This window comes from Nannobrachium achirus (assembly GCF_963921795.1).
Source record: "Nannobrachium achirus genome assembly, chromosome: 16".
Taxonomy (NCBI): Eukaryota; Metazoa; Chordata; class Actinopteri; order Myctophiformes; family Myctophidae; genus Nannobrachium; species Nannobrachium achirus.
Window position 1 is genome coordinate 61246609 of NC_137823.1, and position 25092 is coordinate 61271700.

The following is a 25092-nucleotide window of genomic DNA, read 5'->3' on the forward strand; positions in this document are numbered from 1 at the left end:
ATGCAGCCACATCCACCTGGCTGCATGGTTTTCAGGTGGGTGGTGACCCACATGATTTTATGATGTCATTCAATCTGTGTATTTCAATTGGGCTTTGGGCCTTTTGACTCAGAAATGTCAGCTTTCAGAAAGAAACCAAAAATATACAGTCATAATATGCTATAACAACACCTGAGGGTCTATTAGAGTAACGTTAACTCCATAGACACATACAAAACAGAAAAAGTACAAAAGTATGGCACCACCTGATTGATTGATTGATTGATTGATTGGTTGATTGATTGATTGATTGATTGATTGAAGACTTTATCACAAGTTTGCATAGGAAAAGGCACAGTTTCATAACAGTACAGTTCACTGGTTCACGGTCAACTAAAAAAGGATTGTTTCAATTGGGGTCCTTTTTAACTCATATAACATTGAATGACAGACAAATAAAACACAGTACCACTATGCATATTCTAAGGCAAAATATGAAGGTTTTGCCATGCAGGTGCAGGTGTCAAGGCCAGGGTAGGCTATACTTTTCTTATATACAAAGAAAAAATCAAACCTCGGTTCGAAGTGAAGCGGTGAATCTTAGTATAGAATTGTCTGGAGAGCCGGTATGACAGCCGGTATAATAGGTTTTAAAAAAATATATAAAAAGTCCTGCTTGCTGGTCTCTTAGTTGTTTGTCAACTGCATCCCTCTATAATTATTTCAGTTTCTGTTATCTTTGTGGCCTACTAAATTTTTCAACTTCTGCTAGATTTTCAATGTATTTACTCTTGTCTGCCTTAATGCTCCTTTTTACCATTCTGTTAGCATCTGTATATTCTTATTGTGCCTTTGCTTTTGCTCTTATGCGGCTATTTGTCATTGCTGCAATAGGTGAGACCTATTGCATGTACAAGACAGATAAAACCTGAAGGCCACATTATCATGTGAAGCTTGACCAATCCTCAAAGTATCCATTCATCTGACCGGGAGGGACACCGCACACATATTCTGGACGTACAGGACAGATAAAGCCTATTCATTCTGAACTGAAATGACCATATATGGACATGGGACACACATTTTGCTTTTTGAAAAAGCCTGTTCATTCTGGCCTGGAGTGACCATATAATATATGGACATGAGGTGACAAACATTGTGTTTTTGAAAAACCCTGTTCATTCTGGACTGAGATCACCATATATGGTAATTAAACGGACATTCTGTTTTTGAAAAAGCCTGTTCATTCTGGACTAAAATGACCATATATGGGCGTGATACACACAAAGCCACTCATAGGAAGCGGTTTTCACCGCTTCAAAAAAGGAGGAAACATTTCTATTGAACTGCATTGTTTAACAGTTTATATGGGAACTCCATTCCAGTCAGTGGAGCTGAAGTCTAAACCCATAGATCTGCATCTGCTGCCCTGTGCACAGCAGATGAAAGCGCTTTGGTGGGTGTGTGGAGGAAGCTAGTGAGTGATACACTGGAGTATAGGCCTAGTGCTAGTGGCCTACTAGGCCCATAGGCTATGGGTTTGTTCTGTGCGATGGACCCAGAGACTCCCCTGAGTCCCCACTACTACCCAGTACCACATATAAGCTGACGAAGAGGAATGTGCTGCTGAGTCCAAATCCGACACACAGGTCGAGAGAATGGCGACACACTGGTGACAGTGGTGATGAGTCGCTGCATGGCTAAGTTCTGAGAGAGAAACAGAGAAAGTACATGACAGAAGAGATGATGAGGACACCTCTCCTAGGACAGGACATTAGCCTTGATACCAAGGCTATAGAAGATGGGTCCTGTTCATACTACCAGGTTGATCCTTTTGGTGTGTGAGATATGAAGCAATAAACCACAAGAGGTATGTGGTTACCTGGTATTTTATAATGGCTGAGAGGCGTGGTGAGACACAGGTAACCACATGCCTCGCATGGCTTTTCTAAAACGGTTACAATATGGCAACATGAACAATCATAGACATGTACCAATTAAAACTGTTCTATTTCACTAATTCCCTACAAGGTCTGCAAGAAAGTAGTTCCAAGCTACAAGAAAGTAGTTCCCAGCTTTTTTGCCAGCAACACAGGTGCAGATAATTGGTGCACTGTGGAACACTGTGGAAAGAAATAATGCACCTGGGTTTGATATAAATTAACTAATTCAAATGTGGATTATAGTCTCATATACCACAGCAATACAAGGGAAACCAGCCAATCAGAATCAAGGAATGGAACTAGCCGTTTTAGAAAGTATAATATTGAATTCCATTGTAAGCCAGATTCAGTCTTGTTAGCAAACAATGCTTTGTGGTTCTGAGTCTGACTCTATTCTGCCTACAAGGATTTACCTAAGCCACCCACAAAGTGGCACAAAAGAGTATTTTGAAGAGGCCATCACTTTCATGAGGAGACAGACACAGGTGGGTAATATTCTACTGTTCTTCTAAAATCACAAAAATAAAAAAGTGGATCTTTTGGCTTTTATTGGCTGTTCATATTCTGCCCTCTAGTGGCTATTTTTCTTCCACACATATTATGTTCCTATACTTCCTATCTATGACACTCATACTGTATGTATGTATGTATGTATGTATGTATGTATGTATGTGTATGTATGTATGTATGTATGTATGTATGTATGGAAGGAATGTTTTGTCTACATGTTATCACTAGTCCTGTCACAATTATTTGACATAATCGCAATTATTTTGTCATAATCGTCATATCCATGTTGAAAAATGTTCATATATTTCCAAAAAGTGGAAATAGCAGATCTACAAGCTCACAACGCATTGCGATGAGACGCATTGTGAGCTTGTAGATCGGCTATTTCCACTATCAATGTTCTTTTTAAAGTATAAAGTTGCCAAATATGTCAGACATTTCTTCTTTGTATATTTAGGTTATGTGTCATATCTGTCACATGCAACTTGAAAGCCTAGAAACAAAACAGAAATGTAATTGTCAACGACAAAAACACGCTAATCGCAATTATTTGGTGAGAATTAATCGCCATGTAAAATGTCATAATCGTGACACGCCAAGTTATCACTATAGTAATATTAACTAGTCACATTGTCCATTGTCTTTCTCTGTTTAGATCAAAGGTTCTGGCAACTGTGATTTCATCAATTTTAAGGAAGCTGAATTTGTAAATCAGTGGTTGCTGGTTGCAATGCCAGTGTCAGATTCCCTGTCTGGTAAAGGGACACTGTCATCCCCCTCAAACCCAACTTGACCATCGTCAAATCTAGTCTCCTACTGCTCAGAGCACAAGGAATGGAAGGTGGAAAAGGGCTTCCTTTCCACATGGTTTGAAGCATAGATTCCTTGGTGGTGGAATTTTGTTTAATCTCCAATTTTAATTAGATTTTACAATAGCCCTGCTTCTACTTGAATTAAACTACTTGTCAAGAGAGCAACACATAGCTCTCAACGAATGAAGTCCTTCCCAAGGCTTATTCGGGTCAGAGAAGTGAAAACTATGTAATTATGTGACTTCATTTTGGCTACAAGAGACAAGAGAAGACGGAGAATTCAGATAAAAGGAAGACAAAACTAAAACACTGCCTGAGGTTTAGTCTGGTGTAGCCAGTCAATCCTTTCATTTCTGTTTTTGGAATCATTGGGGTCAAATAGTGCATGCGTCATGTCTTTGAGGCTGTTTGGAGCTGGCATAGCTGAATAAAGGCTCCCTCCTTTCATGTCTGTAATGGGATCAAACATTGCTGGCGCAAACTATTCAAACTATTCAATAACATTTAGATCAAATAAACAAACCGCTTCACATGAACAATGTTGGGGTTAAGAGATTCCATTGATTTATGAATTCCAATCTGGCTTCATGAAATCCCATTCCACTGACACATGCCTTCTGTATGGTGACTGCTAATGACTTCTTATTGTCGGAGTTTCAGCACTTCCATAGAGGTTAGGTTTAGGGTTAGGGTTAGGGTTAGGGTTAAGGATAGGGTAAGTGTCGGAATGGAGACATGTAACACTTCTGTATTTGAACGACCGCATCAAACATGAGGTGGACTCGGGCAAATATTGCGGCATGATCATGCTGGACCTCTAAAAGGCATTTGACGCCATAAATCACTCTATTTTGATTGATGAACCAAGAGCACTCGGATTTGACAGTGAGCTGGATGCGATCTTACCTGGAGGGGAGAGAACAGGTGGTGGGGGTGAACGGAACCCTGTCCCCCCTCTCAGTGAGCTGTGACATTCCACAAGGAAGCATTCTAGGGCCTTTATTGTTCCTAATATATGTAAACGACATGTCATGTGCTTGTGACTGCAATCTGTTCCTGTTCGCAGATGACTCTGCTCTGCTAGTCCAGGATAGGGACAAATTGCAGGTTGAAAAGGCCCTCAGCTCTGAACTGGGTAAGATCTGCACCTGGCTCATTGACTATCTGGGTAAAACTTTTGGGTCCAATTTCAACCTCAAAAAGGTAGAAAACTTCACAATCAAAGTGGGTGACAATGTTATCACAAAACAACCTGCGTTGCATCCTAGAGGCAAATCTTTCGAGTGACAAAATTACTTCAAAGGTAATAAAAATAAAATAAAAAAACAACCAAATAAGTTTTTCTGCGCAAGATAGCCCCGCTGGTTAGTACTTTGAAGACTCTATAGCAAGAGCACTCATTCAACTTTTTTTTGAGAAGTCCATGTACCGGTATGGTATACCGCAGCACCTCAGAGGCCTTAAAAAACAAGGCTCCAAACAGACCAAAATAAACTGGTTAGAATACTGCTTAACCTTCCATCTCCGGCTCACCTCATCCCTGATCATTTTGAAAGTTTGGGATGGCTCATGGACATGGTAGGTGACAGAGTACAGCATCTTGCAATGGGACTGGTGTACAAGATACACTACATCACTACTAAGATACCCATGTACCTGACAAAATACTTCCAAAATATGTACAGTAACTGTGCTGCAGAACAAATTGGAATGGTGATATGATTTATTTTCAAAACAGTGGACCGTCCTCGCCACTGTTGAACCAAGAAGAAACCATAGGCATTCCACATGATGATCTCTGCGTGTGTCTTGAACAATGTGTGTGTGTGTGTGTGTGTGTGTGTGTGTGTGTGTGTGTGTGTGTGTGTGTGTGTGTGTGTGTGTGTGTGTGCGCCTGACAGCACACATAATGTACATATCATCTGCCCAATGTACTGTTATTTTGAAGGTCGGCTAGCTCGACACGTCACAAGACGCGTCTCGCCCAGACACATCACAAGATACCGTACTACTGTTGTGTTATTGGGTGCTCTGCCTGCTCTGAAATACAATATTCACCATATTCCTGGCCCCGCCCCCGGCTTCCTGTTCATATCCTGAAAGAAAATAAAAAACATCATTTGGTTTCCTGTGTCCTTGCATTAAAGTGTCAGTAGAGGCGCTCTGGGCTCTGAATGAACCGGTGTTGCCACGTCTGCTTTTAATAAGCAATTTGTGTAGTTGTTTACTGGACTTACTTTCTAATATTTTTTAAACCAGTGGTTCCCAAATCTTTTCATATCAAGGACCCCAGATTAACATATTTGTCCACAGTCGCAGACTCCCATCTGAAAATATGTGGTGCCAGGGACCTCCAGTCCTCCACAAAGATTTGTCTTGTTAAAATGTTTCAAAAATATTCAAATAATTTTAGCTGATCTGCTATTTTCAAATGTAAATGTAAAGTAGTAAAACTGAACCTAGTCAATTCTATTGGGCTTATTATTCATAGACCTGGCCGCTTGTTTCTTTGGCAATATCTGGCAACAGACAATTCCCTGTCACTTCCTTACTTGGGATCTCTTGTTCTTAGACTTGGGAGGAAGTGAAAAGATGTTTTTGAAGCAGCACACAGAGAAAAACTCTCTAGCGCCCTCTGTAAAAGAAAATGGCAGCCGCCAGGAATATGGTGAATATCGGGAATGTTATGAGCCATCAGTGTGTGCGTGCGTGCGTGCGTGCGTGCGTGCGTGTGAGAGAGAGAGAGAGAGAGAGAGAGAGAGAGAGAGAGAGAGAGAGAGAGAGAGAGAGAGAGAGAGAGAGAGAGATTGAGTGTGCTGGAAGAAAGGGTGTACCAGAGTACACATCTGGAACTATAGATGCACACAGTCAGGGCTGTATTAACCATTGGGCGGCCGGTGGGGCCGTTGCCAGGGGCCCTTGGCCCTCAAAAATCAAATGTGTGGGGCGGGCCCCTCCTCTGTCAGAGAGCAAGCTATGCAGGAACACTGTCTTGCTGAAGTTGGTTATTTAATTTATGTTTCATTAAACATTTATAAATCAGATAAATGAGAAGACGTGCACGTCAATAATAAAAACCATGCCACAACCACAGTAAATCTACTCTGAGGCCTAATGCACCCCAGCTCGACCAACACCCGAAACAACGCAGATATGGTGCTAGCTACCGAAACAACGCAGATATGGTGCTAGTTACCGAAACAACGCAGATATGGTGCTAGCTACCGAAACAACGCAGATATGGTGCTAGCTACCGAAACAACGCAGATATGGTGCTAGCTACCGAAACAACGCAGATATGGTGCTAGTTACCGAAGCCTTCAGACGAGAGTTGCTCGCATCGCTGCATGGAGCATACATAGGCAACTGGCGGCCCAGGGGCCACAGGTTAATATCGGAATAGTGATATATTACTGATTTCAGCTGTTACAATTCCAACCATGACCTGCTTTAATTCCGTCAGTCTATATTAGTAGCTTAATGACTAGTATAGTAATATTAAATTACTTAATTGTATAATGAATTGTATTTTTTTTTATGTCCAATGTATTTGTATTTAGGTTCATGAAGTTAACATGAGTATATAACTAAATGCATTTCAGGATTCCAAATAAAAAAAAACACAAAAATATTCAGGATTCCAATTCAAAAGAAGCAAAAATAGCCGATCTACAAGCTCAAAACTATTTTTGCTTCTTTTGTATGAGATATGACAAAGTAGGACGTAGCAATATATCAATGTGGCCCTCTGGAGTGAAGGTGGAAATATAGTGGCCCTCGCCATCATCAAAGTTGCCCACCCCTGGCATGGAGATATCAGACATGTAATTCAATCTGAAAAGGCATTGTGCATTGGTGGGAAGAATAGAATAACTTTATGACATTATGAGGACAGGTCATTATGTCAATATGGTACAACTAGAGAAAAATCTTTGGGCAGAGAAGAACACATCGAAAAGTAGTGTGGCACGCATGTTGACTTAAAGGCCAATTCATAGTCAGGGCTCCAAGGATAAAACGTGGGGAACCAAAGGTGACTGCATGGCTACATCAAAATAAACTTGCTTTTGCTAGATTCTCAGCTTCTTATGGGTATTTTTCAATCCACTATGATTGCTGCAGGAACATTATTTATGATGCCTATGGATGGCATATTTAGTAGAAAAGTAGAAAAGTACTGCTAGTCTGTGAGGAATGAGGATAGACTTTCTCTGCTTGAGAGTTAGAAGTTGCATTAATTTGATCATTGATTGTGAATTGTTAATTGTTATTTTGTTTCATTGTCTTTGTCAAGTGAAATGTAAATGTGTCCTGTGAGTCCATATATGGGCTGGGCTTCCATGGAAGCATGACACTTTAATAAACACTTGCACTCCTCATTGTTGGTTGCAGCGTTTGCTTCTAACCTTTGTGTTGACATTGCCATCTAGTGGCTTCTTCAGTCAATTGCACACATTATTGGTTTTCAACCCTTTTCATATCACAGCCCATTATTTATTCCGCATTTGAGCCACAGAGATTTCGATGAGATTTAGCTTCTCACCCACAACTTATTTATTTAGTTTAGTATTAATTGGATAAGATTCTGTGCAAAATTCCATGTTGTATTGATGTTAGGAGAGATAACAGGCCAACATTGATAGAAATATGAATTCTTTACATTCTCTAATTGTGTAGACTTCTTGTAAATTAAATAATGCAGATGTTTAAAAATAACTTTACTCTTGGGAGCGTAAAAGTGAAACCATTTGGTTATCAACTCTCCATCATTTAGCTGGGGACCACCTCTGGAACCCCCCCAAGGGCCACTGTTGGTCCCTGGACCACTGGTTGAAAACCACTGTATTAGATGAACACTGAACTTGTGAACCAGGGATATTAGTATAGTAATAACAAGTAAGAGAAGCAACATGGGCGCGTGCACGCATCCGCCTGGGTGACAGCAGCCTGCTGGGCGAGCACTGGTGCTCTTTGGCATGGGATCAACTTTGACCTGGTTGGTTGTTTAAGTTGGACAACAAAATGTGGCAAAAATGCGTCTATATTTCCCCCAAATATGTAGATGACTGACGTCTGACATCATAGATGTTTGACGTCATATAGAGTATATATGAGACTGACACAATATGTCCAAATATGGGCATTCCCAGATATGGGCTTAATTAATATTGATGACATCAGGGATCTCCTTATATGGGCATACAAGGGATTGCATTTGTGTGGCTGCCCTAACAGGGCATCATCTGGGAATGCCCATGGACTTAATATTGACGTTTTTGGGCCGGGTAGGGCGTAAAATGTATGCTAATTAGTAAAGACAGGGCCTCGGGCCGGCCCAGTTAGGGCCCAGTTAGGGCCCAGTTAGGGCCAGTACTTAATGTTCGGGCCCCCTGAGAATGCTGAGCTGGTCGAGTCATCATTGTGATCAGAGGCGTCAATTGGGTATGGCAAGCTATGGCAGCTGCCGTACCTTGGCTAACTAGGGGAAAATAATAAAATGCACTGTTAATCGTGCCTGTTGCTAAGGTATGGCAACATGACTGGTGTCTTGCACGCGTGCCCTCACGCGCGTGCAAGACACCAGTCATGTTGCCATACCTTAGCCTTTTCTGAACCGACGCCGCTGATTGTGATGTAAGGACAGGTCAGTGCAAATGAATTCTGGCCGATCATTTGCAACATCATTGTGATGTCAAAAGAGCATGAGGTGTGACAGACGGACAGACAGACAGACAGACAGACAGACAGACAGACAGACAGACAGACGGACAGATGGGCAGATGTAACGGAGGTGATCCAGACATGAGCTGGAGGTTTTCATATACAAAATAGCGAGCTAGACACTGTCTGTATGACCTAACAATGACAATGATTAATTTGCAGGCTCTCGGCAGAGATTTAGTTTTTCTTTTTTATTAATTTATTTATTTAATTTTTAATTTTTAAAGATTTGTTTTTGGGCTTTTTATGCCTTTATTCGATAGGACAGTAGACTGACAGGAGAGAGATGGGGAATGACATGTGGCAAAGGTCATCCGGATCGGGATTCGAACCTGCGACGCCAGCAGGCATCATAGCCTAGTATATGGTACACGCCTTGACCACCAGGCCAGCGGCCACCCGTAATTATGATCCTTTATTAAAATGTCCTAGTGTGTGGGCAGTGCATGGATGGTTGGTGGACGTAACATCCAGACATCATTTGGTGGCTGCTGCTCTGATCAGCACATTAGAGTACTAGATTTGAAAATGTAGTTATATAATAATGAGAGTACAATGTCTTATTCAGTCTACAATTCTGTGCTGTCAAACAAGTCGATGAAAATCTGCAACACAATTTTATACAATAGTGGGGGGTCCCTGCTTTACCTCCCTCTCAGCTAAGGGGTCCTTGGCCTGAAAACGTTAAGACCCCTGGGTTCGATAAGCCCTATTCACGGCCCACCCACTCAGCATCCCCCCGGTGCTGAAGTCATGTTTTGAAGGGGTAAAACCCTGCTAAGCCCATAGAGTTAACACAGAAATCACTAATTTAATGCAATTTCCGAATAGTACAGTATAAAATACGGCTAGCATTAGAACACAAGATAGTCAAAAGGCACAAAGCGTTATATAATTTACTTTACCGTTCGAAATAATGATTTGTTGGCTTTAAGTCCAGCAATTTCTGTTATAGTTTCCCCTTCTAAATTGACGTCAGCACCAGGAAGTAGAAATTGAGAAATTTGCTGTGTGGGCGGGCCGTGAATATAGGGCATATTCCCGCCGGGGGACGCTGTAGGCGTGTTCCTCCCTCCGCGTCATCAGCGCCCACACCCTATAGGTGGGGTTGGCGATAGGGCCTTTCTGTGTGGAGTTTGCATGTTCTCCCCGTGTGTCCTAGGGTAGATGCCCTCACAAAAACATGCAGTACTCCTGGTTTCTATACTACCTCCCCCTAGCCAGCCAGGTGCTCCCCAATTCCACTGGGTTGGCACTGGGTGAGAACTGGGTGAGAAAATGGGTTGCAAAAACTGTGGGATAAAAAAAAAAAAAAAAAAAAAAAAAAAAGACCCCTGGCCTAAGACATTGTGTTTGATTGATTGATTGAAGAATGTATTAGAAGTTTATTGCAATAGGAAAAAGTACAGTTTCATAACAGCGCAAATCACTGGTACAAGGTCAACTAAAAGGAGATCCTAGTAAGCTTTACTGCTTATTTACACAGGAACATGACTGACTGACTGACTGACTGACTGACTGACTGATTGATCATAATACGCCTACTACTGGCCATTTCGTATAGGCCTATTTGGATCTAATCATTCATTAGGCCTACTCTAGTTCTAGGCTAGGCCTACTACAACAACTTCACAGTAGCTAAACTTAAATAGTTTGGCAGGACCATGGAATGTACTGCCATGTTTGGGTATTTTCAGGAGAGAATTCAGCTCACCCATAAGAGGAATGTCTCAAAGGTCTGCGAAAAATGACACACTTCAGTTGCAAGTTTTGCCTCCAAAATTACAAAGATGACTTTACATGGTAGAATGACTCTTAATGACTCCTCTTCTTTATTTATTTATTTATTTTGGTAGGCTGTTATTTAAATTGGGCCTACATTTCATTATATTCATGGGAATATTACGGCACTAAGCCGCCGGAGTGCCGGTGTCATTCATAAGATTCTGAAGCGTTTCTTGGTCGTTAATAAGAGGAGGAGCCGTCTCTCCATGCAGGGGCGTCACACCAAATTCTGGGCCCTGGGTACAAGGATTCACTGTGGGCCCCCCATGAATGTTAACTATTGAAAAATAGTTCACAAGCTTGTAGATCTGTTTCCATGTCAGTGGTGCTCAAACTTTTTCATGTCATGTAGCCTATTTGGCCACGGACCCCCATCTCAAAATATTTCGTTCCAGGGACCATCCCCCAGAAGCAAAATTTGAGTTACAAATGTTCGCTTAAATAAATAGGTCTACATATTCAAAGATTTGCACACATTTTCACGACTTTTAAAAAATAGCAGATCTACAAGCTCGCAGCGTGGCACTCGGTGCCGTGCTGTGCCGTGCTGTGAACTTGTAGATCTGCTATTTTTCAATAGCTAAAGTTACTAGGGAGGGCCCCTCCACATTGGGCCCTAGTAACTCAGTCCCACTCCCCTTCCCCCCCTTGTGACGCCCCTGTCTCCATGCATTGAAGAAAAATAGCCTACCAGCACCAACACCAGCGAGCGAGTCCACAAAAAATGGACAGCGCGATTGGCAGCAGCGGTTGATCAACTCGTCTGGAGCCTCCTGGACACACGACACGTACCGGTTTATTATTCGGCTATAATCCGTTATTATAGCCGCGGACCGGACAGCAGCATCGGTCGGTCCTCGACATCATCGTCCACCACCGATCGCATCCACACTGACTCCACTCCTATGAGACAGACAGTGTAAAATACCCGCTGCGCACGGATGGATGCTGCCCTGACCTGAGCCAGGAAAAGAAAAACCTGCAGATGGAAATACTATTGGTTCGACCAGACACGAAGCTTAAACTGTGGTATTAATAGTTTCTTTAAAAAATATATGTTTTAATGTATATTTTGTATGATTTTTAACCACCCACTGTTGGAGTATTCGTTTCCTTCTTCGTTTCTCCCACCTGACACTGACAGGCTGACACACATTTGTTGACATGAGTTATGTTTTTGGGAGGAGAAGGCAACATCAGCATCACCTCACCTTCTTGGGCAGGCAGCGCGCTTCGGGAGCGCAGTTGGGGGGTGTGCCGTTGCAGACAGTGCAGCCAGCCAGGCTCATAATAATCACGCCATGTTTCTAAAACATGTAGGCTGCCTAATATCTAACACAGTCCTGTGAACGAACATGGATATTGGGAGCTGGGCAGCTCCGACGGTCGGGGATGGGAATGGTGCAGCAGCGAATGTCACTCCGACTCCGGCCAGCCTCCTCCTCCTCCTCAACTCCTCCAGCCCAACGCAGTGGGACGGTGGTCCGTCTGACGAGCAGCTGGTGACTCGATTGGATCACCAGCAGCAGCGACTCGTCCAAGAGCAAGCCTACCGGGACTTCACCACCACCATACAAGTTTTCATCTTCATAGGATCGCTCATTGGTGAGAGACTATACACTGTACATCCTACACATGCACGACTGGTCTCACATGCACCGGCCCACATCCACATGTCCCCGGGGCCCGGGGGTCCGTCTCATATCATTTGATGATGATTTGGTGCACATTGGTGCACGCAGTTTGCTGTCTTGAGTTGTCCCCAAAAATACTAGGCCAGGGGTCTTCAACAGGGGGTCCGGGACCCCTAGGGGGTCCCCAGAGTTACTACAGGGGGTCCTCCAAATCTTTGAGAGATAGAAAGCTTTTTTCTCCTTTTTTTATTAACCACTTGAACCCCTAGCATCCATATTCTGAGAACTTTAGCCAAAAATAGCAGATCTACAAGCTCACAACGCCTCGTGAGCCTGTAGATCGTCTATTTTTGGCAAAGAGGTAGGTGTATAGGGGAAAAAGAGCAGACTAAGTACAGAGTGAAAGGTCAAGTTTAATAAGTATTAAGTGGTTAAATATCTGAATACACAAATTGACATGAATCCAAAATACACTGATGATTTTGCTGTCAAACGATGAAACCATGGAATCTCTGAAAAGGTTGTGGGGGTCCCTGCTTCATCTCTCTCTCAACTAAGGGGTCCTTGGCCTGAAAACGTTGAAGACCCCTGTACTAGGCTATGGGAAAAGAGGTGGCACTCACCTAGCCATAAATCTCTTGTAGAGCGCTTTTATTTTGGGACGTTATGATGAGAGATAACGTCCCAAAATAAAAGCACTCTACAAGACTTATGATTTATGGCTAGCACTCACCTGGGAACTGTGGCAAGCCCCCACATAGGGTAGGCCTAGGCTATTCAGACAGTAGCCTAGCTAATCCACTTTGAGACATGGATAATGAATTTCTGGTGAAAATGTCAAAAATAGTCTTTAACTCTATGACTATAGAAATACTGTATTGAGTTGCTTGATGTTTTGATTAAATCTAATACCAAAGAATGTGTGTTACATAAAGTTGGCCTCCTGGTGGCGCTGTAAAAGGCAAATGTTGAAAAATGCAGGGCAAAGTTTTTCCTTAGCTTCTAGGGAGTACAAGTTCTCCACTGATAGGTGGAGTTAAAGGTAATTATAGCGCCACCATGAGGCTGATTTGAAGACATTTCTTCCACTGCCTAGTGGGAATATGCATGCCAAATTTCACCAAGATTGCACGCTGTGTTCAGGTTCAGGTTTATTAGTCAAATGCATATCCATACAGGTATAGACATACAATGAAATGCTTGTGCCAGGAGCACTCTCAGCCTTATTACACACAAAAAAACAAGACAACAACAGGTCACCCAGGACAACCCAAAAACAACAAAACAACCATACAGTGTAACAGTGTACAGTTTAAAAACTGCGTATATTGCACATGACTACCTACGTCTCGCTTCCATCTCTTCGTTAAGCATCCTGATTGCTTGAGCATAAAAACTATTACTGAAACGGGTGGTGTGAGATTTGATGCTCTGGTAACGTTTTTTGGATGGGAGGAGATAGAACAGGGAATGGGCGGGATGACAGCTGTCCTTTAAGATGTTCTCTGTCTTTTTCTTACAGCGTGTGTTATAGATTGTGTGTAGCTGTGGTAATTCTGTGCCAATGATTTTGGCAGCTCTCTTCACAATTCTCTGTAACTGTGTACTGTCTTGAACAGTCACGTTACCAAACCACACTGTGATGCATCCTGTCAAAACACTTTCTATGGTACAGCGATAGAAATTAACAAGAGCCTTGGTGCTCAGGCCAAATCTCCTGAGGCGCCTCAGAAAGTACAATCGCTGCTGCGCTTTCATAAGGATACCTTCGCTGTTTTGAGACCATGTGAGTGAGTTTGTTATGTGAACACCCAGGAATTTGAAACTGTCCACTATGTGGTGAACCATTTATGGTTAAGGGACTGTGATTGACTTTAGACTTCCTAAAGTCAACGATGATCTCTTTTGTTTTACTAACATTTAGAGAGAGATTGTTATTCTGGCACCATAGGGTTAGCTCTTCAATTTCCCTCCTATAGGCCCTCTCATCATCGTTGGATATTAGTCCTATAACCGTGGTGTCATCTGCAAATTTGAGAATAGAATTATTGCCACACCTGGCAACACAATCATAGGTGAACAGACTATACAACAAGGGACTGAGGCAGCAGCCCTGGGGCGCTCCAGTCCTGGTCAATATCTTAGATGAATGCTTGTTCCCTATTCGTACAGATTGTGGCCTGCCTGTCAAAAAGTCAAACAGCCAGTTGCAGATACTACTGCCAAGACCAAGACCCCTGAGTTTCAACACAAGCTTAGATGGTACAATCGTGTTAAAGGCAGAGCTATAATCTATGAAGAGTAGTCTGACATAAGAGTTCCTTTTCTCCAGATGTTTCAAGGCAATGTGTAGTGCGAGAGAAATAGCATCATCGACTGATCTATTAGCACAGTATGCAAACTGTAATGGATCAGTATTGGCAGGGATAATGTGCGTTATATGTGATATAACCATTTTTTCCAGACACTTCATAAGAACAGAGGTCAAAGCCACAGGGCGATAATCATTAAGACAGGCGACAGGTTTTTTCTTTGCTATGGGTACAATTATGGTTTCCTTGAAACACAACGGTACCACACACAATGACAGGGACATATTAAAAATGTCAGTAAAGACTCCCGAAAGCTGGTCGAAACACAACTTAAGGACACGTGAGGCAATCCCGTCAGGGCCGGCCGCCTTATGAGTCCCAACGCTTTTAAAAGTTTTACTCACATCTCGTTGTGTCACCTGCAGCTCCACCGCACCGGGTGTTCCCCGCACCGGTGTAACTGGGTCCGTGTTGTGAGTTTCAAAGCGGGCGAAAAAGTTATTCAATTCGTCCGGTAGAGAGTCCGAGGTGTTAATAACAGCCGGCTTCGGTTTGTAATCCGTAATCGCCTGCAGCCCTCTCCACATACGCCGTGCGTCACAGCCACTATAGTTGTTCTCCAGTTTGTCCCTATATTGTCTCTTAGCGTCTCTGATCGCCCTTCTCAGGTCGTATCTGGATTTTTTGTACCGTTCCTCGTCCCCAGATTGAAAGGCGGCTCGGCGCTCTCTCAACTTCAGACGAGTATCATGGTTCATCCACGGCTTCTCGTTGGGATAGGAGCGAACGGTTCGCGCTGGGATGCAATTATCCACACAGAATTTAACATAGCTGGTGACAGTGTCAGCGTAGTTATCCAAACTTGTGGCTGAGTCTTTGAAGATGGACCATTCTGTCGATTCAAAGCAGCCCTGGAGTTTAGATACATTATCTGTGGACCAGCACTGAACAGACCTCTCCTTGGGTTGCTCGCTCTTCATTCTCTGCTTGTAGGCAGGTAGCAGTAGCACCGCTTGGTGGTCAGATCTCCCAAAGTGGGGCCGTTGGACCGCTCTGTAGGCAGCCTTGATGGTGGAATAACAATGATCCAGCGTCCTTTCCTTCCTTGTTGGGCACCTAACGTGCTGGTAAAAGTGTGGCAACACCGATTTCAGGTTGCAGTGGTTAAAGTCCCCAGCCACGATTGATATGGCTTCCGGGTGCTTATTTTCCTGCTTGCCTATGACATCGCTCAGCTCGTCCATAGCTTCGGATGCACTCACTTCTGGTGGGATGTATACAGCCGTTAGCAACACACAAGGAAATTCCCTGGGCAAGTAGAACGGTCTACACCGTAGTGTTAAATGCTCCAGCACCGACGAGCAGTGCTGTGAGACTATATCCACATTAGTACACCAAGAGTCGTTGATGTGAAACAGAACACCGCCCGCTTTTGTCTTCCCCGTGTTTGCCATCGAACGGTCAGTGCGGAACACAGAGAAGCCGTCTAGCTGTACCGCCCTGTCAGGAACGTCAACATTCAGCCACGTCTCCGTGAAACAGAGCACACAGCAGTTCTTTATATCCCTTTCAGCGCGTAGCCGGGTTCGGAGGTCGTCCATCTTATTGTCGATCGCTTGGACGTTTGCCAACAATATGCTGGGGATGGGTGGTCGCGAAGGGCGTCCACGTAGTTTCACCAGTGTACCCCCTCGCTTCCCTCTCTTCCTCCTGTGGCCACGCCAAGGTGGAACCGTGCTGTTGTTGTTGTTGTGCAGTTCTCTCGGCAAATCCGGTCTGAAAACGTCTGAAGCAACAAATCTCAAGTCCAGTAACGTCTGGCGATCGTAGGTCATCGTACAGGACGCGTTACGTGCAAAAACAGTGACATACAACATTAAAACAAGCAATAAGGCAAGAGCAGCTCTCAGCGTGTCGCCATGCCACGGCGCCATCTTGGTCATGATCAACCATCTTGGTTGATCATGTCATGATTTGATTGAGGTATTTTGTTGAAAACGGACCAATCCTGCAAATTTTGGAAGCAAGTTTTAGCCAATCAGGAAAATCGGACAGATCCATGTTGATCACATGACTGTAGAGTCATGTCTACCGATTTTTGGACAAAATCTGTAGGAGTAGTGTCCAAAAATATGTTTTGCAAACATCGGCCTAGCGGCGCTAGAACAGGGAGCCGCGGCCTGTGATTGGCTGAATCGGAGGTCGGGAGCGCTCCGCTGTGTTCACTTGGACCGCGTGGAGGCGCCGAAAGTCGGGGGGTTGAAGATTTACTATTCTGTCCCCCAGTGTACTGTAACTTGGACGGTGCTGAGTCGGCTCATGCGACCGTCGCAATGCTCAACACAGCGACTCGCTCGCTCGCTCGGCGGTGTCTCACGTGGCTCTTGGTCGCCGGAGACGGCATGCCTCCGTCGTCATCACCGAAAACATGCGCTCCTTTCCCTTGCATCTCCTACGGATTCCATAATAGTGCACACAGTTTGGCCGAGACTGGGCCAAGGGCGCCGGAGATTAGCTGGTAACAGACGGACGGACAGGTGCATGGACACGGACAGGGTGCAAAACATAGTCTCCCATTAGCCTTCGGCTGGCGGAGACAATCAGTCTACTCCCTACTGAACTCTTCGGGATGAGGAAATAAGCCTGGTAACTTCAAAGTGCCCGCTTGCCTGTAGTTGAAATGAAAATCAATCGTTGTTATTGATATCTTATTAGCTGGCCAATGGTTGAACTGTATATGAAATTGTAGACCAAGGAATTAAGTAGTGATGGCGGAGCACTCCACCAACTGAAGTTATCTCTTGGACAATATAATGTCCAATCAGACAGGATTGGTCCATGTCCATATTTGAATACTGGGCCCTGATTGGTCACCCAACTCTTCAGGATGAGGAAATGGATTCACAATTGAGCAGGGCCAGACCCAAATCAGCCGAGGGCAATTTCTTTTTGCACCTGGGGATTCGTCTGATTCAAGGCTACTTATTAGGGCCCCATGACTCATTCAAAGAGTATTCACTGTTGACATTTGAGGTAGTTCTTAGTAGACTGGCAGACACTTTTGAGATACCTTGAATGAACAGAGTGTTTGTGTTGATCGTTATAGGATTCTCATTATCCTGAAATTGCCCGTCACCATCAATGTCATGCCATTTCTATCCATTCAGAATGTGATGTCTGTATGAGTGAAATTCAAATGGATAGACTAGTCATTGTGTTATTAGTGCCATTCAAGTGTTCAAGTGTTCACTCTTTAAAAACAGAAAATGGCTCAGCTGCAATGCAAGTATAATGTTTTTTTTTTCTTTTTTGAAAAGTTAAAAAATGTTCACTGTCTTATTTGTCACGTGCCTTGCCTATCCTTGCAGCAATGCTTGGTAGCATACTTCAGTTACCGTGCAGTAGATGCAGATTAGAAACGGTATAGAAAAAATAAAATAAAATAGGGGATCAATCATTTTATTTTGTATTTAGTTTGTTGTAGTAAGAATCATAGTGAAGTACACTACAGCACCTTGTGAAGCTGTGTGAGAAAGTGTTAAAGAAAGTGTCCTCTGCAGCTGCTTATAAGAAGGTGTTGAATGTGTTTCACACATGTAACAATGTGGTATAGAAACACTTCATTTATTTTTATAGCTCACAGAAGTGAGGTAGGCTAGATATAACATAGGCTGCTGGCACCATTTTGTGATATGACAAGTTGATCATTCTTTTTGTGTGATACTTGAATCAGCTTAGGGTCAAAGACTTACTTCTTTAGATTCGGGTGTCATCGTGTTTCTATCTATCGCTGGACTGACATTAATAAAAGGTGCCAAGGTGCTCTTCAACTCCCAGATCAGAATTTGAAAATGAAGTGTGTGTGTGTGTGTGTGTGTGTGTGTGTGTGTGTGTGTGTGTGTGTGTGTGTGTGTGTGTGTGTGTGTGTGTGTGTGCGCGCGCGTGCGTGTGTGTTGTCTGTGGCTAATCTTGCAAATTACTTGACCGATCAGTGCCAAATTTCTTTTGCATCCTGCCAGTAGTCAATCCATGCATATTTTTCAAATTGGCCTCATGGTAGTGCTACATGTACACCAGCCCACTTTACTAGTCTGGAACCAAACATCACAGACTCAAAATCTTATTTGCCCCTGAATTCCTGGTTCATGATGTTGTCCAGTCCTCATATGGGCCCATTGGCCTATTTTGTCATGATTTACAGTATAACGCTTAAACCTGTGTGAATTATTAGCCTGTTTGATTGCTGTGTGGCCGAATACCAGAAAAGTCGCCCTCTTTCAAAGTCGCCCCAGACTCGTTTCCCAACGGGTCTGTGGCCTAAAGCTAGATGCAGATTAGACTAAAATCAAATCTGTGCTTCTGGGGGTCCCTGGAACAAAAAGGTTTGCAATAGGGGTCCATCCGTGGAACAAAATATTTTGAGATGGGGGTCCACGGCCAAAAACACATTTTGGGGGTCCTTAACCAATATTAGGCACATTCTACAAATGTCTTAAAATCATGACAATTTTCTGAAAAAAGAACGTATGTTGCCAATGCCATCAGTGTTTCTCAAACTTTGTCATGTGAAGGACCCCCAGAATGATAAGTATTTGGCTACGGACCCCCATCACAAAATATTTTGTTCCAGGGACCCCCAGAAGCAAATATTTGATTTTAGTCTATTCTGCATCTAGCTTAAGGCCACAGACCCGTTGGGAAACGAGTTTGGGGGCGACTTTGAAAGAGGGCGACTTATCTGGCTACCGTGTGGCCTCACATGCTGCGCCTGATTGAGAGGCCTGAATGCTCTATTAAACTGTACAACGCTGCACAATGGTTTGACTCAACGTGATGTGTGTCTGTATGGAAGGCTGGTGATGGAAGTGGTTATTATATTGAACAATAGAAACACTCAAATCAGCTGTGCTGATCTGGTGTGTAGATAACAGAACACAGGTGACATAAATGACAATTCTGTTTTTTAGATAAAAAATAAATAAATAGGGACTGCGTGTGTGAGTGTGTTCGCGTGTATGCGTGCGTGCGTGTCCGAGCAATTACGGTATATACGGTAGGTTTAACTGGAGTAAGGTCGATGGATGATGACCAGACAAGGAGAATCACTGAGTTATGAAGATAATTGATGTATCTTGACCAGATGGGGTGTGTGTCTATTGTGTTAGTGTCCAGGGAAATGTTTTTTTTTCTTTCCAGCAAGCAATGTTTGTTTCCCCTTGATTTCCAGTTCATGAGGATAGTTTTCTCGGGTGAAATTCTTTGTCATGCTGCATTTGTTCTGCAAATGGAAATAGAGAAAGTAAGAAACAGAAAAACGGGTCAGATATCAATAAGGGACAGTGTGAAATATATACAGTATTGGCAGTATACAGTTTATACATGGATTGGCGGTTCTAGACAACTCCCTGGAGTCCTTGCCGCTGCCTGCACAGAGTGTGAAGTCGTCAGTCCCATACCGTATGTGCATGAATGAATAATGAAGGAATAATTGTATTTCCGTGTGCGGCTGCCTCAGCACATGCAGCCCTGATGGGATTATTATTCAGAGACATTTTAAAGAACACAATGTTTCCAGTGCCAACATGCTGACACCAAAATAATGAACGAAATAAATAAATACCACATAATGTGTAACATGACATACAGACATGTACAGAGACAGTTTAATAGTCTAATTTTCAATATAGAGAATTTAGGACAAGAGAGAGAGAGAAAGAGAGAGAAAGAGAGGCGTCCACGTTTTTCCCAATGACCCTAAACGCGACGGTGGGGGGCGCGGGCGCAGACTTGAATGTTAGCTTAGACAAGGTGACAAAAGAACTCAATGATTAGGAGTAAGAACGAGTTGGTATGATCCATCACAGGTGTATGCTGTAGGGGTGTGCGATATTATCGATATGCCAATACATCGCGATCATGTATTTGGCGATACTGTATCGATCATTCAGGCCGCCCTATCACGATACTTTTGGAGGAGAAAAAAAAGAACATAACATGCGGTAATCAATGGGCTCTAATCCTCGCTCTGTGTGTGTGTGTGTGTGAGAGAGAGAGAGAGACAGAGAGAGAGAGAGAGAGAGAGTGGAATCAGTGGAGGGAGGAGCGTGTGTGTGTGTGTGTGTGTGTGTGTGTGTGTGTGTGTGTGTGTGTGTGCGAGTGCGTGTGCGTGTGCGTGTGCGTGCGTGCGTGACTCACGTTGAACAAGAACAACAAACGATAATTCCAAATAAAGTCCATGGCCATGGATGGGAGTAGTAGATATGGACAGCACTTGTTGAACCTGGCACTTGTTGTCCAGGATAGCATTTTTAGTTCCCTTAAAACGACAAGTTCTACCGGAGCTAGCTTACGCTTAGCATTAGCCTGACTGACTTCTTCTTCTTTTGAGTTTATTGGCGGTTGGCAACCCTTTGAGGGTGCATTACCGCCACCAACTGGACTGTATAGTGTGGAACCAGAGCTTGTACAGCAAACCAATAAACAAAAAGGAAAAAACAGGTATATAAAACATCTTTGGCAGGCACTAACACATTTCTTGACTCTCTTTTCTCCTCCAAATAAATTTGCCTAAATTAAATAGGCCTATTATTGATTCTGCTTTTAAAGAAATATGCTATTAACCAAGTAAGCAGAAATGTTATTGAATATAATTGAAAGAGAGTGACATGGTGTGTTTTTTGCCTTGAAAATAATCAATGGCAATATTGCCTGTCTGAATGGGAAACCTTTTTTTCATTAGGAGGAATTTCCAATGTTCAGTTAATTCAATGTATGTATTTTAAGCTCGACAATTTTTTTTAAATTCTTTTGAATTTTGCAATATATCGCAATAGTATCGCAATAGTATCGTATCGCAATAGTATCGCAATGTATCGTGATGTATTGTATCGTGAACCAAGTATCGTGATGAGTATCGCATCGCGAGATTCTTGCCAATATCCACCCCTAGTATGCTGCATGTTTTCTTCTGTTCCAGGCTTTATGGTGAAAAGAAATCGCACCGGTGCGAAGAGAGTGGTGCTCACTTAGCATGGTCATGGTCAAACATGATGACACATGTTGTGCCATCATCTTTAATGGCCAATTATTAATGTATGTATTAGTGACTTCCCATCAATGGAAAAATGTACAACCCAAGCAAAACCAGTTGAAGAAGCACCCTAAGGGCGAGAAGCAACCGTCAGGTCACTCTGAAACAACAGAGCTTCTAAATACGGCACATTTAAGAAGCAGGAGTTAAACTATTAATCTGGCAACGTACGTGCGTACACACACACACACACACACACACACACACACACACACACACACACACACACACACACACACACACACACATACACACACACACACACACACACACACACACACACACACACACACACACACACACACAGCACCCATGTGAAACTGTATAAATCAGACTGAGGATTTTGGACTCTCCTATTAGAGTAAGAAAACAGGCAGCACTGGCATCTTCATGCCTTTCATCCCTGAATGTACAACAAAAGCCACGTCTCAAAAAAACAGTTTGTCCGGTGTGTCCAGTTCTTGGCTCTACAAGGCAGAGAGGGGACAGGGCAGTTCCGTTCGGCCCCAGTATTCTATGCCTGCGGTGCGGCCGCCTCAGCGGCCCGCCTGCCTCCTCTGTGCGTGGGCGTTGTAGATGTCCAGGAACATGTCCCGGCACGCGATCCGAGCCCCGAGCTTGGAGCATATGAGGAAAGAGCCGGCCATCTTGCGGTGGATGGAGTAGGTCTCCTCGGGCGGAGGCGTGAGGCGGTGGCGCAGCATGACGGGGATGAGGCTCCGGATGCGTCGGGTGGTGCTCTGCCTGCCGAAGTCAAACGGCTGGGCCGAGGCGAAGGCCTCGCCCAGGGTCATCACCGCCTCCACGTGGGCCTCCATGAAGGCCTTGGACTCCAAACCTGTCAGAAACTTCAGGTCCTTGGATTTGGAGTGAACCGCCTCTCTATCACCCACCGAGGCCGCATGAACCAACTGTATGTACGGATCTGTAAAGGATTCTTTGTAATCCCTGCAAGCTCCAAAGTCCAATAGAATCACCTTGTTAGTGTCCGTGTTGTAGAAGAAGTTGGCCCAGTTGGGATCCGTCTGCATGAACCTGAATTCAAACAGCTCCCTGAGGCACAGCTGGAGGATTTTAAAACAAATCCGGTTCCTAGTGTCCTGGTCCAGGTCTACACAGCGGTCCAGGGGGACCCCCTGGACCAGCCCCATGGTCAGGACCCTGCGGGCCGACAGGTCATCAATCACCTCCGGGATCTCAAAGTACTCGTCTCCCTCCAGCAACGTCCTGAACTTCTTGGCACACTCCGCCTCTCTCTTGTAGTCACACTCCCACGCCAGCTCCCTCTGAAGAACCTTTAGGCTGCTGTCTACAAACAGACCGCCTGTAAGCACCCCGCTCATCTTCAGCACCGACATCAGGTTGTCCATGTCACTGTGGATGCTCTGTGCAACTCCTGGATACTGAATCTTCATGGCGATCTCTCTGCCATCTTCTAAAACCCCATGATGCACCTGGCCTATAGAAGCTGCAGCGAAAGGCTTGTCTTCGAAGGATGTCAGTTTTTCTCTCCAGCCTGCGCCCAACTCCTCCTCTAGAACTTTGTTCATCTGCCAGACAGGCATGAAGTCAGCACTCCGCCTCACTCTCTCAAAGATCTTCTGGAGCTGGGGGTTGATGAAGCTGTGGTCTTGTATGCTGAGCATCTGGCCGATCTTGAGAGCGGCCCCTCGGACTTTACACAGCGTGTCGACTATCCTTTCTGCGTTGGCCTCCGACAGAAGAGGAGAGTCCAGCAGAGCATCTCCTTGTCGTTTGCCACCCATGGACCGTTTCGCCACCTCTGCGATGGCACCGATGCCCAGCCCTACTGCCAGTCCACCAAAGTTTACCAGCCGGCTGATTCTAGTGGCAGGAACCTTCCTCTCTCTTGCACGCTCACTCAGCCTTTGCCTAACAGGTTTGACCAGTGCTTTCTTTGCCTCTCTGGCCTTCTGGATGTCCTGTGGTGTGAGTCTGGAGGCCACCACTGTGTCGTGGTCGTGGACAAACCTGAGCTGGTAGTGGTGGCGCAGGTGGTGGATCCTAGCGGGGACGTGGAGGAACCGGGCACTCTGTCCTGGCCAGCCTGCCCTGCCAGGAGCAGCTGTCCCTGGGGTCAGCGGCCCTACGGCCCTCTTGGCTGCTTCTTCAGGGTCCGCCGCCGCCTCCCAGCCCTCTGCATCAGGAAACACGTCTTCCTTTATAGACTGTTCTGTAGCACTTCTTCCCATGACGTCTCCCTTTATAGACTGTTCTGTAGCACTTCTTCCCATGACGGTGACGGTGCCCATGAGCCCCTCCACCACCTCCTCCCGGGCAGCTTTCACCCCAGCCCCCAGGGTGGAGCTGCAGGCCATCAGTCTGAGCTGTTCCCCCTGGGTGCTACAGAGGGAGCAGTTCACCTTGTTGGCCCCTCGCAGCAGCTTCATCAGCTCATTCAGAGACATTATTGTACAACGATGTTCATTCACTGTGATGTGACTGTGGTGACCTGAACCCCTCTACAACCATTCCTGTCTGGACAACCAGATCTCTATCTGTCAGTCCTTTCCCCTTTTATGACCATATATGGAGCTGACTGATTTGTTTGCGTCTGATGCAATGACGACACATTGAGGTTAGACAATAGACTCCATATTTGGGCATAGCTGCATTGGGAACCCCTTTATATGGGTATAGCCGTGTCATAGTGACATGAGCGTGGTCCGACCACCCCCGGCTATTCATTTCAATGAAAGTTGCTCAGTGGCGTTTGAAGCACCCGGAAGACTGCCGGAAGTACCTCTATTGTTCATCTCTCAGATGTACCTCCACTTCCGCATATCTACAAGCTCACAACGCCTTGCGCTGCGAGGCATTGTGAGCTTGTAGATCGGCTATTTTCGGTTAAGAGGTTTGGTGTAGAGGAGAAAAAGAGCAAATAAGTACAAGTGACCTTTCACTACGAGTGAAAGGTCAAGTTTATTAAGTATTGACAGTTCAAGTGGTTAAATATATGAAAACACAAATTGACATGAATTCAAAATACACTGATGATTGTGCTGTCAAACAATGAAACTATATCGAATCTATGAACAGGTTGTGGGGGTCCCTGCTTCATCTCTCTCTCAACTAAGGGGTCCGTTTGGTTACATTTGTACACTCCCAGAGTAAAATGACCACTCTGTGTAAACTGCTCTAAAATGACAACCAACAGGAGAATATGGTAAAAAACTCTTGGTGTCTCTCGCTCCCTATAGGCAACGCTACGGTGCTGTGGTGCACCTGTTGCACCAACGTGTTCAAAACGGTGACCAGCCGCTTCATCAAGAACCTGGCGTGCTC

The 25092-nt window shown here is 44.4% G+C and overlaps 2 protein-coding genes across 2 annotated transcripts in view; one reads left to right on the forward strand and one right to left on the reverse strand.

Moving 5' to 3' along the window:
* Positions 1-12105: 12105 nt before the first annotated feature.
* gpr176 (G protein-coupled receptor 176) overlaps positions 12106-25092 on the forward strand; it is a gene marked incomplete at both ends in the record, with an annotated part of 26968 nt that continues 13981 nt past the window's right edge. The window contains 2 exons of the mRNA XM_080744143.1: positions 12106-12355; positions 25008-25092. The exon at positions 25008-25092 is cut by the window's right edge and continues 168 nt beyond it. Coding sequence (XP_080600269.1) covers positions 12106-12355; positions 25008-25092 — 335 coding nt within the window. The remainder of the gene's footprint in view (positions 12356-25007) is intronic.
* On the reverse strand, positions 22166-24215 carry LOC308300328 (atypical kinase COQ8B, mitochondrial-like; the record flags this gene model as incomplete). The annotated part of the gene is made up of 1 exon (XM_080744144.1): positions 22166-24215. One exon carries the CDS (start codon positions 24213-24215, stop codon positions 22323-22325), a length of 1893 nt encoding a protein of 630 aa, XP_080600270.1. The 3' UTR covers positions 22166-22322.